General features: G+C 45.4%; 1 protein-coding gene across 1 annotated transcript in view; it reads left to right on the top strand.

Moving 5' to 3' along the window:
• The window catches only part of LOC120931175, a 46,212-nt gene extending 38,152 nt beyond the window's left edge, over positions 1–8,060 (top strand). Inside the window, exon 6 of the mRNA XM_040342367.1 lies at positions 7,872–8,060. Within this exon, the coding sequence (XP_040198301.1) occupies positions 7,872–7,932 (61 nt within the window). The 3' untranslated portion in view covers positions 7,933–8,060. The remainder of the gene's footprint in view (positions 1–7,871) is intronic.
• The last annotated feature ends 7,785 nt before the right edge of the window (positions 8,061–15,845 follow it).

The following is a 15,845-nucleotide window of genomic DNA, read 5'->3' as shown; positions in this document are numbered from 1 at the left end:
TTTGTAAAAGTTCTGCCCTTTCTGTCATGAAAGATAAATACAGCACCTCAACCCAACCACTCTTACTGCCTAAGGCCCCTTGCAGATGGGGTGGACTCTGTCCTTATCAGCAGTGTATTGACTCACATATCCCTTGCTAAGCAGAGCAGAACGGGCGTATGCAGTGGCGTCTCCAGCTTTCATATTTAGGGGGGGCACATGGGGGGACAGGGACAAAAGTAGGGGGGCCAACTATAAAATGCAATTATATATATATATATATATATATATATATATATATATCCTGGGGCCCTTTACTACGATCCCACTATGGGCCCTTTCATATGTTCTGCAGTGAGCTCCCTTCCTACTATACTGGGGCCCCCCAGGGTGGCAGAAAACAAGAGATATATGTCACCAGCACACCAAGAAAATATAAGGGTCCAAAGCAGTGGGAGAACTATCATTGTTGCAAAGATTGTCTTGCCACCGGGCCCTGGGGTTCTGCCACAGTGGGGATCCCCAGCTGTCCTGTCCCTGCTATTTACAGCGCTGGTCTGGCATCTGTCTCCTTGGCAGCGGCGGCAGTCTATTAGGACCTAGTGCAGGGGAAGGCTGGCACTATTGGTTATAGAGAGCCGAGCCCCCAGCTGGTCACCTAGCAGCAGTAATGCTGTATAACCCTCTCTGTTGACATGCTGATCGGGATGTGATCCAGGTGATGCTCCCAGTCAGATCTAATAAACACGGTATTTATTAGCATCAAGAGTACAACCACATGAATATAATCAACCGTATGTTCCGCAGCCATGTGGGCTCTATGCCTGTAAAGTGTGGGCTCTATGCCTGTAAAGTGTGGGCTTTGATCAATAAAATCACTGATATTTATGACTAGGATTTGACTAAGAGCATCACCTGGATTGCATCCCGATCAGCATGTCAGAGAAGGGTCCACTGCTGCTAAGCAACCTGCAGGGAGCTCAACTGTCTACAACCAATAGAGATGGGCTCGGGTGTGTTTGAAATCCCACATGCCCGATCCCGCCAGGAAGCCGACACTCCACAGTGCTAATCAATGTATGGGCTGCTAAGACCAGCCATAGACAGTTTAAATCTCAGCTGGTTCAGCAGAAACTGGCTGAGATTTGAACCATTAATGAGCAGATTATCTTATAATTATCACTAGTGGTTGCTGTATAGTCACTAGTGATAATCACTGTTTATTGGGAGAATACAATTGCTGGGCAGGAGGGATATTCCCCTGTCACCACTGTCTGTTGATGGGGGAATCATGCAAGTTTCTTTCCTGCAATCTGTGGATGCAGGAAAGAAATTTGCACCGTATATTATCTGCCTAACTGAAAGTGAAAGTAAATTGTGAATGTTTTGAAAGAACAGGAGAGGGGGAGGGAGACAGATGGGGGGGGGAGAGAGAAGGGATGGAGATAATGTAGTTCAGTGATTACAGTGTACTGCAGTCTGCAGTGCACACACTTAAACACGGTCCAGGCTAGAATATCTGGTTGTGCGAGCGCTCACATTATGCAGTGATGGCGAGCAGAGGGAGAGGGAGGAATCCCCCGCAGAGCTTACTGGGGACGCTCTCCCTCTCGGGGAGCAAAATACAAAAATTGCAAAAAAAAAAAAAAAAAAAAAAAATTTTTTTTTTTTGGGGGGGGCACATGGTGGGGCACAGCATGATGTTGGGGGGGTCAGGGCCCCCTCTGGCCCCCCCCTAGGGACGCCCCTGGGCGTATGACAGGTCTGTGTCCGCTCAGTTTCTGCAGAGCGGACATGGATAGAGCCTGCTCTGCTCTATGGGCAACTGGGTGCAAATGGACTTTGCTATCCATTTACACCCGACTACCCTCGAAACAGGTGCGCCTAAATGGAAGGGGACAGATCCCTTTCAATTTTTTTCAATGGTCCGGACTCAGTGGTAGCCGGGGGTAAATATACACAAGTCCGTTTACACCTGCCTATTTGTTAGGATGAATGGGCCAAATCCACAGACATGCAGCCTAACTTAACTTTTCAGAGTTAAGTTACACTGCCGCAATTTTCCGAAGTTAAGTACCGATCCTCAAAGCACTTACCCGGAAAATTGCGGCAGCGCAACTTAACTCCGTCCATCGTAAGGCGTTCCTAGTTTAAATGGGCGATTCCCATTTAAATTAGGCGCGCTCCCGCGCCGGACGTACTGCGCATGCGTGTGACGTAATTTTTCCCGACGTGCAGCGCACAAACGTAATTTACGCCAGGCTTTGTGGATTGCGACGGGACAATAAAGTTGCGACGGGTGAAAAAAAAGTTACGCGCCGGGAAAAAGAATTCAAATTAAAAAAAAAATTGCGGCGATCGAAAAAAAGGTCTGGTTTTACATGGTGTACTAACTTTACACATTGTAAAACCAGCCTTAATTTTACGCGTGCAAATCGTAACTTACGCAGAAAACACAAAGCTTAAAAGCTTTGTGGATCTGCTTAAGTACTCATTTGCATTCGCTAGGCGGCATTTCGACTCGAAATGCCCCCAGCGGCGGATGCGGTACTGCATCCTAAGATCTGACAGTGTAAGGCCCAGATTCTCATACATTAGCGCTGCTCCTGGGCAGCGTAATGTATGAGCTCTACGTTTCACCGCCGCAGGTCTACAGGTTTAAATCCTGATTCTCAGAACACTTACCTGTAAACTTGCGGCGGTGTATCGTTAGATTGCTCGGCGCAAGCCCGCCCAATTCAAATGGGGTGGGCACCATTTAAATTAGGCGCGCTCCCGCGCCGAGCGTACTGCGCATGCTCCGTCGGGTAAATTACCCGACGTGCATTGCGCTAAATGACGTCGCCCCGACGTCATTTGCCTAGATGTATACGTAAATGGCGTCCAGCGCCATTCACGGACGTCTTACGCAAACAACGTAATTTTGATTCAATTCGACGCGGGAACGACAGCCATAGTTAACATTGGTTGCCCCTGCTAATTAGCAGGGGCAACCTTACGTGTCGGGTACGCTACGCAAACGACGTTAATTCGCTGCGTCGAACTCGCGTATGTTCGGGAATCGCCGTACTTACCTCATTTGCATAGACGATGGGGAAAAGCGACGATGCGACACCTAGCGGCGGGAAAAAAAAATACTTTTAAGATCTGACAGCGTAACAGCCTTACGCTTGTCAGATCTAATGGGTACCTATGCGGAACTGATTCTAAGAATCAGTCGCATAGATACCCGGGGCCAGATGAGGAGTTACGACGGCGCTAATGGTGTTGCGCCGTCGTAATGCCTTCGAGAATCTGGGCCTTGGTGTCTTACAGATGTCAGATCTTCTACCTAACTTTGGAAAAATCCTTTTGAGGATTGTTTCCAAAGTTAGGCACAGAGATAAGCAGGCTGAACAGCAGTTCCGCCTGCGTATCTCTTTTGTGGATTTGGCCCAATGAACCTTCCAATCAGGCAGGGGCGTACCTAGAACATTTGGCACCCCTGGGGGCGGATCCAATATCTGGCACCCCCCCCCACGTTAAAATGTAAAAACACCCCACTGTGCCCCCTGCATACCTCTGCATCCTTCAATATCTTTTTGTTACTACTGTGTACCCCTCTCCACAACTGCACCTCTGGACCCCTTTACATTACACAGCCCCCTGCATCACTGGACCCCTTTACATTACACAGCCCCCTGCATCACTGGACCCCTTTACATTACACAGCACCCTGCACCTCTGGACCATTTTACATTACACAGCACCCTGCATCACTGCACCCCTTTTACATTACACAGCCGCCTGCACCTCTGCACCCCTTTACATCACATAGCCCCCTGCACCTCTGGACCCTTTCACACTACACAGCCCTCTGCACCCCTTTACATTACACAGCACCCTGCACCTCTGGACCCTTTTACATTACAAAGCCACCTGCACCTCTGGACCCCTTTACATTACACAGCACCCTGCATCACTGGACCCCTTTACATTACACAGCACCCTGCATCACTGCACCCCTTTTACATTACACAGCCGCCTGCACCTCTGCACCCCTTTACATCAGATAGCCCCCTGCACCTCTGGACCCTTTTACACTACACAGCCCTCTGCACCCCTTTACATTACACAGCCCCCTGCATCACTGGACCCCTTTACATTACACAGCCCCCTGCATCACTGGACCCCTTTACATTACACAGCCCCCTGCATCACTGGACCCCTTTACATTGCACAGCACCCTGCATCACTGGACCCCTTTACATTACACAGCCCCCTGCATCACTGGACCCTTTACATTACACAGCACCCTGCATCACTGGACCCCTTTACATTACACAGCCCCCTGCATCACTGGACCCCTTTACATCACACAGCCCCCTGCATCACTGGACCCCTTTACATTACACAGCACCCTGCATCACTGGACCCCTTTACATTACACAGCCCCCTGCATCACTGGACCCCTTTAAAATTACACAGTACCCTGCATCACTGGACCCCTTTAAAATTACACAGCACCCTGTATCACTGGACCCCTTTACATCTCACAGCCCCCTTCACCTCTGGACCCTTTTACATTACACAGCTGCCTGCACCTCTGCACCCCTTTACATCACATAGCCCCCTGCACCTCTGGACCCTTTTACACTACACAGCCCTCTGCACCCCTTTACATTACACAGCACCCTGCACCTCTGGACCATTTTACATTACACAGCACCCTGCATCACTGCACCCCTTTTACATTACACAGCCGCCTGCACCTCTGCACCCCTTTACATCACATAGCCCCCTGCACCTCTGGACCCTTTCACACTACACAGCCCTCTGCACCCCTTTACATTACACAGCACCCTGCACCTCTGGACCCTTTTACATTACAAAGCCACCTGCACCTCTGGACCCCTTTACATTACACAGCACCCTGCATCACTGGACCCCTTTACATTACACAGCACCCTGCATCACTGCACCCCTTTTACATTACACAGCCGCCTGCACCCCTTTACATCAGATAGCCCCCTGCACCTCTGGACCCTTTTACACTACACAGCCCTCTGCACCCCTTTACATTACACAGCACCCTGTACCTCTGGACCCTTTTACACTACACAGCCCTCTGCACCCCTTTACATTACACAGCACCCTGCACCTCTGGACCATTTTACATTACACAGCACCCTGCATCACTGCACCCCTTTTACATTACACAGCCGCCTGCACCTCTGCACCCCTTTACATCACATAGCCCCCTGCACCTCTGGACCCTTTCACACTACACAGCCCTCTGCACCCCTTTACATTACACAGCACCCTGCACCTCTGGACCCTTTTACATTACAAAGCCACCTGCACCTCTGGACCCCTTTACATTACACAGCACCCTGCATCACTGGACCCCTTTACATTACACAGCACCCTGCATCACTGCACCCCTTTTACATTACACAGCCGCCTGCACCCCTTTACATCAGATAGCCCCCTGCACCTCTGGACCCTTTTACACTACACAGCCCTCTGCACCCCTTTACATTACACAGCACCCTGTACCTCTGGACCCTTTTACATTACAAAGCCACCTGCATCACTGGCCCCCTTTACATCTCATAGCCCCCTGCACCTCTGGACCCTTTTACATTACACAACACCCTGCATCACTGCACCCCTTTTACATTACACAGCCACCTGCACCTCTGGTCATGTCAGCTAAAAAAAAAAAATTTTTTTTTTTTTTTTTTTTTTTTTTAAATCGGGATGGTGTCACCCCTCTAGTGGGTGTCACCCGGTGCGGCCCGCACCCCCCGCACCCCCCTAGCAACGCCACTGCAATCAGGTCTGCCTAAAAATCTTCTTTAACACTTTTTGAAAGAATAACCTCAGTAGGATTATGCTGTTGAAGGCAACATAGAATCTCTTTCATATACAGACTTGACAACTCGATGGTCTCGTCACTGGTTCCTTAACTATAAAGAGCCTTCTGATGCTAAGAATTTCTTTAGCCCCTTCCTACTACTGCTGAATATAGTCACAAATGTTCAATTGTACATGGAAACAAAATGAGAAAACATTTATCACAATTTGTGGATTATGAGGCTTGGCACCCAAATGTTCATGGTGGTAAATATAGCTCATGTTGTCTTGAACAGTCTATGAGCTGAAAGATATATATATTTATTAATTATTACAGACATTTTTATACTGCTAACAATTTACACTGTGCTTTACATATTGTACATTCACCTTGGTTCCTGCCCTCAAGGAGCTTACAATCTAAGGTCCCTATTTTATATACATATAAACAGATACTAGAGCCAATTTAGAAAGGAACCAACTAGCGTACCTTGTCTTTGGATTGTGGGAGGACACCAGAGTCCCCTGGAGAAAATACACCTAAAGCGGAGTTCCACCCAAAAATGGAACTTCCGCTTTTTGGAAACCCTCCCCCTCCGGTGTCACATTTCGCACCTTTCAGGGGGGAGCAGATACCTGTTTAATACAGGTATTTGTTCCTACTTCCGGGCATACATAGCTGCGTTATCTTCGGGTAGCTAAGCCATGTCCGGCCCCTCCTCCATCCCCTTCACTGTCTTCTGGGAGACACACAGATCCCAGAAGACAGCAGGGACCATTCGGATCGCACAGTGCGACTCGGGGCATAAAACCATGAATAATTGCCAATTATTCAAGTGAAATTGGAACTTCTGATGGGTTTTCATTGCTATCTAGGTCTGTTCTTTTCTATAGCCCAACAGTTTCTTGTCTCCCCATCCATCAATTGTAGTTTCTATCTCCCGTTCCCAAGTGGTACAGTTTCTACCATCTCTCTATTGTACCTCTATTCTCCCATCCTCTAGTTCAGTGGTCTCCAAACTGTGGCCCTTTTCTTGCCTTTATTTGGCCCTTTTGGCACTATCCTTCTCACTGATATGAGGCACCAATACTCCCACTGACACAAACATGGGGCATGGGGCATGATTCCTCCCACTAATACTAATTATAAGACACTATTTCTACACTTACTGGCCACAGGCGCTATGTCATTTTTTTACTTCAACTAAGCAGTAAACTTAATGCCGCGTACACACTTGTAAAAAACTACGTTTTTTAGCCTCTAGAAAAAAACAATGTTTTTTCCAACTTCATCATTAAAACAACGTTGCCCACACACGGTTGTTAAAAAAAAAAAATGCTCTAGCAAAGCGCGGTGATGTACAACACATACGACGGCACTATAAAGGGGAAGTTCCATGCAGATGACGCCACCCTTGGGGCTGCTTTTGCTGATTTCGTGTTAGTAAAAGACGATTCACGCTTTTCTGTCTGTTACAGCGTGATGAATGTGCTTACTCCATTGCGAACGGTAGTTTTACCAGAACGAGCGCTCCCGTCTCATAACTTGCTTCTGAGCATGCGCAGGTTTTTCACATCGTTTAAGCCCACACACGACCATTTTTTACAACCCGAAAAACGACATAGTTTAAAACGTTGTTAAAAAATGCAGCATGTTCAAATTTTTTTTTGTTCGCTTTTCAGAACCCGAAAAATGCTGTGAAGCCCACACATGATCGTTTTAAATGACATTTAAAAAAAACGTAGTTTTTTACATGCCGAAAAATGATCTTGTGTACGTGGCATGAGACATTATTTACATTGACTCTGGGGTATTTTCTACTCCCAATGACCACAGTCTGGCCCTCCTGATATCTGAAGGACAGTAAACTGGCCCTTTGTTTATGAAGTTTGGAGACCCCTGCTCTAGTTGATTCTTTCCTTTAACATTATATCTCCTCTCTCCTGTTCTCCTTTTATTGTATCTGCTATCCCAACTTTATCTCGCCTTTTCTATTGCTTTACTACAGTATACATTTTCACGCAATTTCTCTGTTGAATTTCTTTATTTACAGATGTTGTCACTACCAAATAAAGTATAACAAAAGGAGCCTCCGTTATATGTCATGGAGATAACAATCCGGTGCTGGAGACTGCCCTATCCAACCGGCCGAAGTGTTTCTATTTCCAGGACACAAACCTCTGCAAAATGGATGGTAGACAATACTTAGTAGGATCATCAGCTGTGTGTTTCTGGTGTTATGTATGAGGGTCTTTACAATAAAAAGTTTGTGGATTTAACATTTTTACTGCTTATATTTAGATTTTGTTGTGAGCTTTGATGATCTACAATTGCAAGGTACTCAGGGCCGATGCAAGGATTTTTGACAACCCTAGGCAAAACCTAATTTTGCCGCCCCTGGCTTCGCACTTAACCTCACCCCCTTTGCCAGGGTTAAATGTTTTGATTTAACCCTCTAACTGCTACATCTGCAAGACAGCTCGTTCTTTTTTTTTTTCCACTTCAGACTCCGCCAGCACTAGGCAGCGAGACTTGCTCACGGTTCGACCGCCCATAGCGTCTCTCTTGTGGCTTCGCATCATGCGTGGTTCTTTATTAATTTTTCCCCTTTTGATATATTTTCTTTTTTTTTATTTTTTTATTTTTTTCTCTCTTTTCTTTTTTTTTTCCTTCTTTATCCTTCTTATATTTATGTTCTTTTTTTTTTTTTTTTTAACAATTGCACATTTATCATTTTTGGAGCAGCAGTTGTGCTCTTTCACTTCGACCCATCAGGGAAATACAGACTTAAAGCGGGAGTTCACCCGCAAATTTTTTTTTAAGATTAGATTCATGCTCATTTTGTCTAGGGGAATCGGCTAGTTTTTTAAAAAACGAAGCAGTACTTACCGTTTTAGAGAGCGATCTTCTCCGTCGCTTCCGGGTATGGTCTTCGGGTCTGGGCGTTCCTTCTTGATTGACAGGCTTCCGACAGGCTTCCGACGGTCGCATCTATCGCGTCACGAGTAGCCGAAAGAAGCCGAACGTCGGTGCGGCTCTATACAGCGCCTGCGCACCGACGTTCGGCTACTTTCGGAAAATCGTGACGCGATGTATGCGATCGTCGGAAGCCTGTCGGAAGCCTGTCAATCAAGAAGGAACGCCCAGACCCGAAGACCATACCCGGAAGCGGCGGAGAAGATCGCTCTCTAAAACGGTAAGTACTGCTTTGTTTTTAAAAAAAACTACCCGATTCCCCTTGACAAAATGAGCATGAATCTAATCTTAAATTTTTTTTTGTGGGTGAACCTCCACTTTAATACTTTAATACTGTGGCTAGTCTTCCCCCCCCCTCTCTACTCCCTCCTACCCGGATCTGTGTGCCCTGCGACCTTTATCACTTCTTTTTAATCACCTGTCTGTTTCTGTCATACCTTGTACGAATTTTTCGGATACTTTAAAACCTTTCCATTTCTCCCACACCACTCTATTTCTGTCCTCTCCTCCTACCTCCCCTCAAGCGAGGTACTCCATTTCTGCTATATAATCTACCCTTTCTATCCACTCTTTAATTGATGGCCTTTTTGGATGTAACCAATTTTTTGGGATCAGGCCCTTAGCTGCATTTAGCAGCACCGGAACCAAAGTTGTTCCATACTGTTTTTTTGGCTTATCTGTTCCGTGAAACAGACAAGTCAAGGGGCTACGTGAGATCCTCTCCCCTGTTATTTCTTCTGTGTATTCCAAAACTTCTTCCCAATATTCCTGTATTCTCGGGCAGTCCCACCAGATATGCTTTGTTGTTCCCTTTTGCTTACAGTTCCTCCAGCAGAGGTCTGAGTTATTTGGATGTATTTTACTCATTCTTAGTGGGGTCAAGTGCCATCGGACCATGCACTTATAATTTGCTTCTATAGTAGTTATATCTAAGGCGTTGTTGTACACTGCACCTATCATTTGAGATTTGTCGATCCTTTTGCCCAAATCGTTTCCCCACTTTTCTACAAATGGCAATGTTTCCTGAGTCTCCAACTCAGTTAATATTCCATATACCATTGATATACCATATATCAGAGGCTTGTCTATGCTGCATATCTTTTCTATTGGATATCATGTTTTGTCATCCCTAATCGGCTGTGGTAGAGTGCTCACAAAGTGTTTCAACTGTAAATATTCCCATTCACTCATGTGTTGATCCCCTTCTCCCATTTTTATGTCCTGTCTTGCTTTTATTTTTCCCCGTGTGACAATGTCCTTTAATTTTTTCTCGCCCAATTGTTTTCCAAATCGTGTTTTATTACCTGGTGGGAAAAAAATTGTGCCTGCTAGTGGAATTAATGGGGAGTTGTACTCCCATTTTTCCCGTCTAAATACTGTGTCCCATATTTTAAATACATTCTTTGTTATGCTGTGTGTATTTGTGCCCAATTTCCTACTCTTCGGTGGTATCCAAACATTTCTGTTTAGTTGTGTCATACTTAACCACTTAAGGACCGGAACAATATGCTGCTACATGACCCAAGGGGTTTTTACAATTCGGCACTGCGTCGCTTTAACAGACAATTGCGCGGTCGTGCGACGTGGCTCCCAAACAAAATTGGCGTCCTTTTTTCCCCGCAAATAGAGCTTTCTTTTGGTGGTATTTGATCACCTCTGCGTTTTTTTTTTTTTTGCGCTATAAACAAAAATAGAGCGACAATTTTGAAAAAAAATCAATATTTATTACTTTTTGCTATAATAAATATCCCACGAAAACATATCTAAAAAAATAATTTTTCCTCAGTTTAGGCCAATACGTATTCTTCTACCTATTTTTGGTAAAAAAAATCGCAATAAGCATTTATCGATTGGTTTGCACAAAATTTATATCGTTTACAAAATAGGGGATAGTTTTATTGCATTTTTATAAATTTTTTTTTTTTTACTACTAATGGCGGCGATCAGCGATTTTTTTCGTGACTGCGACATTATGGCGGACACTTCGGACAATTTTGACACATTTTTGGGACCATTGTCATTTTCACAGCAAAAAATGCATTTAAATTGCATTGTTTATTGTGAAAATGACAGTTGCAGTTTGGGAGTTAACCACAGGGGGCGCTGTAGGAGTTAGTGTTCACTTAGTGTGTTTTTACAACTGTAGGGGGGTGTGGCTGTAGGAATGACGTCATCGATCGATCGAGGGATCACTCGATCGATGCAGCGCCATAGTGAAGCACGGGGAAGCCGTGTTTACATACGGCTCTCCCCGTTCTTCAGCTCCGGGGACGATCGCGACGGAGCAGCTATAAACAAATAGCCGCGCCGTCGTCCCGGATCGCTCCCCGAGGGAACCCGACCGCCGCATGTAGCGGGGGGGGGGTCCCGATCGGACCCCCCAACCCGCTAGAAGGCAGGGACGTACAGGTACGCCAATGTGCCTGTACGTGCCATTCTGCCGATGTATATGTACATGCGGCGGTCGGGAAGGGGTTAATGTGTCTTACATCTGTACCCACTTCTTTTTAGTGTATGTATTTGTCCATTCTACTAACCTACCTAATATTACAGCAAAATAATATCTTTTTATGTCGGGGAGCGCCAACCCGCCTCCTTTTTTTTTTCATACTCAACAGTGTGTAGCTTACTCTGGCCTTTTTGCCTACACAAATGTATTTCAGGATTACTGTTTTAATTATCTTAAAGAAACTTTGCGGTATTCTTATTGGAAGCATTTGAAATTTATAAGTAATTTTTGGTAGTCTCATCATTTTAAAAGCGTTAATCCTGCCAATCCAGGAGATGGGTTTTCTTGCAAGATTTTTCAAATCTTGTTTGATTTCATTGATTAATGGAACAAAATTGACCGCGTACAGTTTTTCCACTGTTGGTGTGATTTTTATTCCTAGATATGTTATAGCTTCTTTTTCCCATGTGAAATTGAAGGAATGTTTGCAGCTTTAGAAAGAACACTCAAATAGCAGATGGAGAGAATGGAGAGAAATATGGGGCATATATTGGAGAGAGTGGAAGAAGTAGAGAAAAAAAGTAGACTCTAATGTAACTTCAGTCAAGATACCTTAATAATTCCACAGGAGAAATACCAGTATGCCGTGTAATTAACTATTTTGTTAAAGTGGAGTTCCACCCATAAATATAACATTACATCAGTAGTTTTAAAAAAATTTCATTAGTCCTTTACGAATTTTTTTTTTTAGATGCCTTCAAAGTGTTGTTGCTAGGCAGAATAGTTAATCTTTCCACTTCCTGCACCTAGGTGCTTAATGCTTCCTAACCTACACCGCACAGACTCCTGGGAATGTAGTGGGTATAACTTTCCAGGAGTCTGTGCACTCCCCAGTCTCAAAGAATCATGTGACTTGGACAGCACAGGTGCTGAAACCTGATCTGACACTGATTGTGCAGCACTGAGCATGTGCGAGATCTGCAAGGCTGAAATCCAGGAAGTCATACAGTCTGGCTTCATGATGCCCACACTTAAGATGGCCCCAGTCAATTTCTATTTTATAAAGTGTCTAAATGCTGTAACAACCTAACAAAACAGACCTTAGTTTACAGACTAACTTTACTAGAATACATTAAGCTTGTGTATTACAGGGGTATTTATATTTAAAAAGTGAAATTGTGGCCGGAACTCCGCTTTAATAATATTGCTTAGAAAATGTCCCTGGTTAATTATGTCCGCATGGTCTAGCTGTTGATTTCTTTTTTGGTGTAACTGTTAGGTCAGGTGTCCCCGCAGTCTTTTCCTTTTAGTTATTGCAGTACAGTGTACTCACCGCTTTGACGCTTCTTGTGGCGAAGGATAAGACTTCTGCAGTTTTTATGATATTTACCCTTTCAGTTGAGATGCTCGGGGAACCGGACCTGGTCACCTTTTTTTAGGCTGTGAGACGCTGCATCTCTCTCCACCATGCGGTGCTCCGTGTGCAGGGTTTGGGATCCGTGTTTTGTGTTGTAACTCACGGCACTCCTCGGTGTTTCCAGTATCACCGCTTGCTCACTCTGCAGAGTAGGCTAGCCGTGAACGCTGGCCATGGACACTCTCATGCGGAGGGAGACTACGGTCCTACGTCCGGGCACAGGAGCCCGCCCCGCACGCTGTGTACGCCGTGAGCCGTCCTCGAGGCGTTGCTCGTTCAGGGAGACCTGCTCCTAGGTACCCACGCGCTCCATACAAACTTTCCTGAACGATCCGACCGGGGACAGAGAAAAAGGGGGGGGGCTCAGCGCGGGATCGGCGCTACAGTGCTCCAGCAGGGATGATCCAGCGGGGAAAGGGACCGGGCCGGTCACCACCTATTACATGGGTCAGAGCTGGGTTGGAGAGCGAGAGCTCCCATCTCGCTACTCCCTCACACCGTCCGCGCCATCTCTAGACTCCTCCCCTTCCCCCAAGACAGCTCGTTCTTTTGAAAAACAACAGACTTACTTGCAGGGTGACCAAGTGAAAATAAAAGAGAGAAAACTTAAAAACAATACTAATTTAGCCACCCATCTAAGAATTGGTAAGCTGAAGGGAGAGAGAGAGCAAAGAGAGAGAGAAAGGGGGAGCAGAGAGAGGGGGCAGAGAGACAGAGGGTGGGCAGAGAGAGAGAGAGAGGGGCGGGGAGGTAGAGAGGGGGCAGCAGGGAGGGAGAGAGAGAAATTGTTAGAAAGAGAGAGATGGGAATCAAGAAGATAGAGAGAGGGTCGGGGGAGAGAGAGGGGGGTCAGGGGAGAGAGACGTAAAAAACCTGCGCATGCTCAGAAGCAAGTTATGAGACGGGAGCACTCGTTCTGGTAAAAGTACCGTTCATAATGGAGTAAGCACATTCATCACGCTGTAACAGACAGAAAAGCGCAAATCGTCTTTTACTAACACGGAATCAGCTAAAGCAACCCCAAGGCGAATGGAACTTCCCCTTTATAGTGCCGTTGTACGTGTTGTACGTCACCGCGCTTTGCTAGATCATTTTTTTAAAACGATGGTGTGTAGGCAACGTCGTTTTAATGATGAAGTTGGGAAAACAATGTTTTTTTCATGCTGAAAAATTATCGTGTGTACGCGGCATAAGTAATTTCACTAAAACAGCCAGTAGAGGGCATGAGGAGCACACTTAAAAAATCTACTGAAACAAGAAAACCCTGAAGAACTTGGCCAATTTACTGTTATCACACAGCAGCATTAAAAAAAAAAATGCCATTAAATGTCCCAAAACTGAAGCCACTAAATAACAAAATCTCTCCAAAAAAGTGGAACCCCCAGACAATATTTTTTTCTTAGGCCCCGTACACACGACAGAGGAACTCGACGTGCTTGGCACGTCGAGTTCCTCGTCGAGTTTTGGGATGAAGCCGCCGAGGAGCTCGGCGGGCCGGCTTCTCCCATAGAAGAGCGAGGACAACGAGAAAATAGAGAACATGTTCTCTATTTTCTCGTCGAGTTCCTCGGCGGCTCCATCGAGCCAAAACTGTACAGACGACAGAGATTCTCGGCAGAATCCGGGTTTTGACCGAGTTTCTCGGCGAATTCTGCCGAGAATCTCTGTCGTGTGTACGAGGCCTCATACATTTGGATTGATTTGGTAGGTAGGGGTCAAAAACATGGATTCTCATTCTTTTTATTTTTTTTCATTAGTGTGTTAAGGGATGGGAAATTTTCCTTCATTTTGTATGTTGTAGATAGTGGTCACAGGAATAGAAAGCGACAGATACAACCTTCTAATGGTGACAGAAAAAACAAAAACACGTATTTTGGTCTAACTCTTCTCCGCTTTATTAAATACATTTTGTCAGGAGTGACATTTAAAGCCCTACTTTGGGAAATGTGAAAATTCTTCCTTGCACTGGAGCTGTGCCCACACTGCAAGGCTTAAAGTGGAGGTTCACCCTAAAAACAAGTATTTACCATTGTACAGTGTGCTGGGTTTTTTTTTTCGCTTTACATACTGTAGTATAGGTATTTCTTTCCCCAGCTTCCGGGTAGTGAATCCCGCGGGACTTGGCGTTCCTATTCGAGACTAATGCCGCGTACACACCATCACTTTATGTGATGAAAAAAAACGACACTTTCTGTGAAGTAAAAAATGACGTTTTTGAAACTTCAATTTTCAAAGACGAAGTTGCCTACACACCATCGTTTTTCTCACAATGTTCTTGCAAAGTGAGGTTACGTTCCACCACGTTTTACCATTGAAGCTTGCTTCATAAGTAGCTTCTGGGCATGCGTGGATGAAAAAACGTCTTAGAAAACGACGTTTTTTGCTACACACGGTCAATTTCTGTGAAGTAAAAAGTGCACTTTTGAAAAACGACACATAAAATTGAAGCATGCTTCAATTTTTTTTGGTCGTTTTTTACAAGACATAAAACAACGTTTTCCCCCACACACAGTCAATTAAAGTGACGTTTTTAAAAACGTCATTTTTTTTCATCACATAAAGTGATGGTGTGTACGCGGCATTAGTGATTGACGTATGACAAAAGCTTTCCCACGGCGCATAATGCGCGTCACGAGTTGCCGAAAGAAGCCTAACTGCGAGTTGGCACTATACGGCTCCTGCGCACCGACGTTTGGCTTTTTTCGGAAACTGGTGACGCGCCTTTTGCGCCAGGGGGCAAGCTTTTGTCATACGTCAATCACTTAGTCTCGAATAGGAAGGGCCAGTCCCGCGGGATTCACTACCCGGAAGCCGGGGGAAGAAATACCTATACTACGGTATGTAAAGCGAAAAAAAACCAAAAAAACAGCATACTGTACATGTCGGCAGTATGCTGGATTGAATGGTAAATACTTGTTTTTAGGGTGAACCTCCACTTTAACTGCTTGTTCAGTCTGGGGCGGAGTAAGCACACTTTAACTTACCCGATCCTAAGCTTCCTTAGTGGACGGTGCTCCCCTGTGGTACACTGTCCCATGGCATCATCACATCCATGTCATGGCCTTACCTCCTTGCAGGCTTCTTATCACTGACATGTGCTGGCAGCCATCTTGTTTCTTGGGGTTCTTATAACTTACCACACCCTGCGGCTCCTCCTTCCCACTGGGAGGAGCTGGATGCTCAGC

The sequence above is a fragment of the Rana temporaria genome, chromosome 3 (genome assembly GCF_905171775.1).
Source record: "Rana temporaria chromosome 3, aRanTem1.1, whole genome shotgun sequence".
Lineage (NCBI taxonomy): Eukaryota > Metazoa > Chordata > Amphibia > Anura > Ranidae > Rana > Rana temporaria.
Note: the sequence above shows the minus strand (reverse complement) of the source record. Positions and strands in the feature narration are given on the sequence as shown.